This window comes from Pteropus alecto, unplaced genomic scaffold (genome assembly GCF_000325575.1).
Source record: "Pteropus alecto unplaced genomic scaffold, ASM32557v1 scaffold194, whole genome shotgun sequence".
In the NCBI taxonomy this organism is placed as follows: domain Eukaryota; kingdom Metazoa; phylum Chordata; class Mammalia; order Chiroptera; family Pteropodidae; genus Pteropus; species Pteropus alecto.
The window spans coordinates 2024591-2025588 of NW_006436281.1; the positions used below are offsets into that span (position 1 = coordinate 2024591).

Genomic DNA, 998 nt, shown 5'->3' on the forward strand with positions numbered 1-998 from the left:
CCCCGCCCCTCCGAGACCACGCCCCCAGTAGGCCACGCCCCTCGTCCCGGGCCTTCCTTTGCCCGAGCCCCTCCGGTTGTCCCGCCCCTCCCCGGGCCTCTCCCCACGGTCCAGCCCGGGTCGGAAGGGGCTCTTCCCCGCAGGCTCCCGGCCCCACTGCCAACCACGCCCGGTTCAGACCCGGTCCGGAGTCCCCGCCTTCCTCCCACCCCGACCCGGCACCTTCATGCGATCGATGTTCACTTCCAGCTTTAGCTGTTCCACCGTCTTGCGGGCCTCGGCGATCTTGGCCATGTTGTTGGACATGGCTGCGGCAGGGAACGGGTTAAAAGCCGGGCGGGAGCGGAGCCTGAGGAGGTGTGCTAGGGGCAAGTCTCGGTCCCCAGGTGAGCGTGGCGGTGGCGTGGGACCTGGCGACCGGGTACGAGTGGAAAGGCGCACGATTGGGGGTGCCCAGAGGCAGGGGGAGGGAGGCACAGATGAAACGGGAGAAGAGGAGCAAGAGGAAGGATGGAGGGGTGCACAGATGGGGTACCTAGTGGCAGGTGGAGGGAGGGACAGAGAGGGGCGAGGAAGGCAGGAAGGAAGCACAGATGCAAGGCTGAGAGGCAGGTGCAGGGAGGGACAGAAGGACAGGGCCACAGGTGCTGGAGCAGGATCCAGGTGTCCTCAGCCGCCAGGGACAGAGCAGGAGCCAGGAGGGGGGCCTTCCCCAGGCCAATTAGCGGCGGCTCCAGGGAGAACAAGGAATTAAGATCGCGGCGGGAGGGGCACAGAGGGGGCCTCATTAGGGCCTTGGCAGCAGCTGCCCCCGCCGCCCCCCTCGGGGAGCTCCCCCACCCCAGCCCCGGCCACCTCAAAGGCTCCTCTTCTCATTAGCAGCCGGAGAGGGCTGGGGTGGGGGTGGGCCCGACCCAGACAGAACTGGGAGGACGAAGAGAGGGACAAATGGAGCGGCAGAGGGAGAGACTGAGGCACGGAGGCCAGAAAGGAACTGA

The 998-nt window shown here is 67.4% G+C and overlaps 1 protein-coding gene across 2 annotated transcripts in view; it reads right to left on the bottom strand.

The window, feature by feature from the left end:
- GNG8 (G protein subunit gamma 8) overlaps positions 1–998 on the bottom strand; it is a 3412-nt gene that overhangs the window by 335 nt on the left and 2079 nt on the right. For both annotated transcript variants that reach the window (XM_025046692.1, XM_025046691.1), the window contains one exon: positions 221–410. In XM_025046692.1, the coding sequence (XP_024902460.1) occupies positions 221–306 (86 nt within the window). In that variant the 5' untranslated portion in view covers positions 307–410. The remainder of the gene's footprint in view (positions 1–220; positions 411–998) is intronic.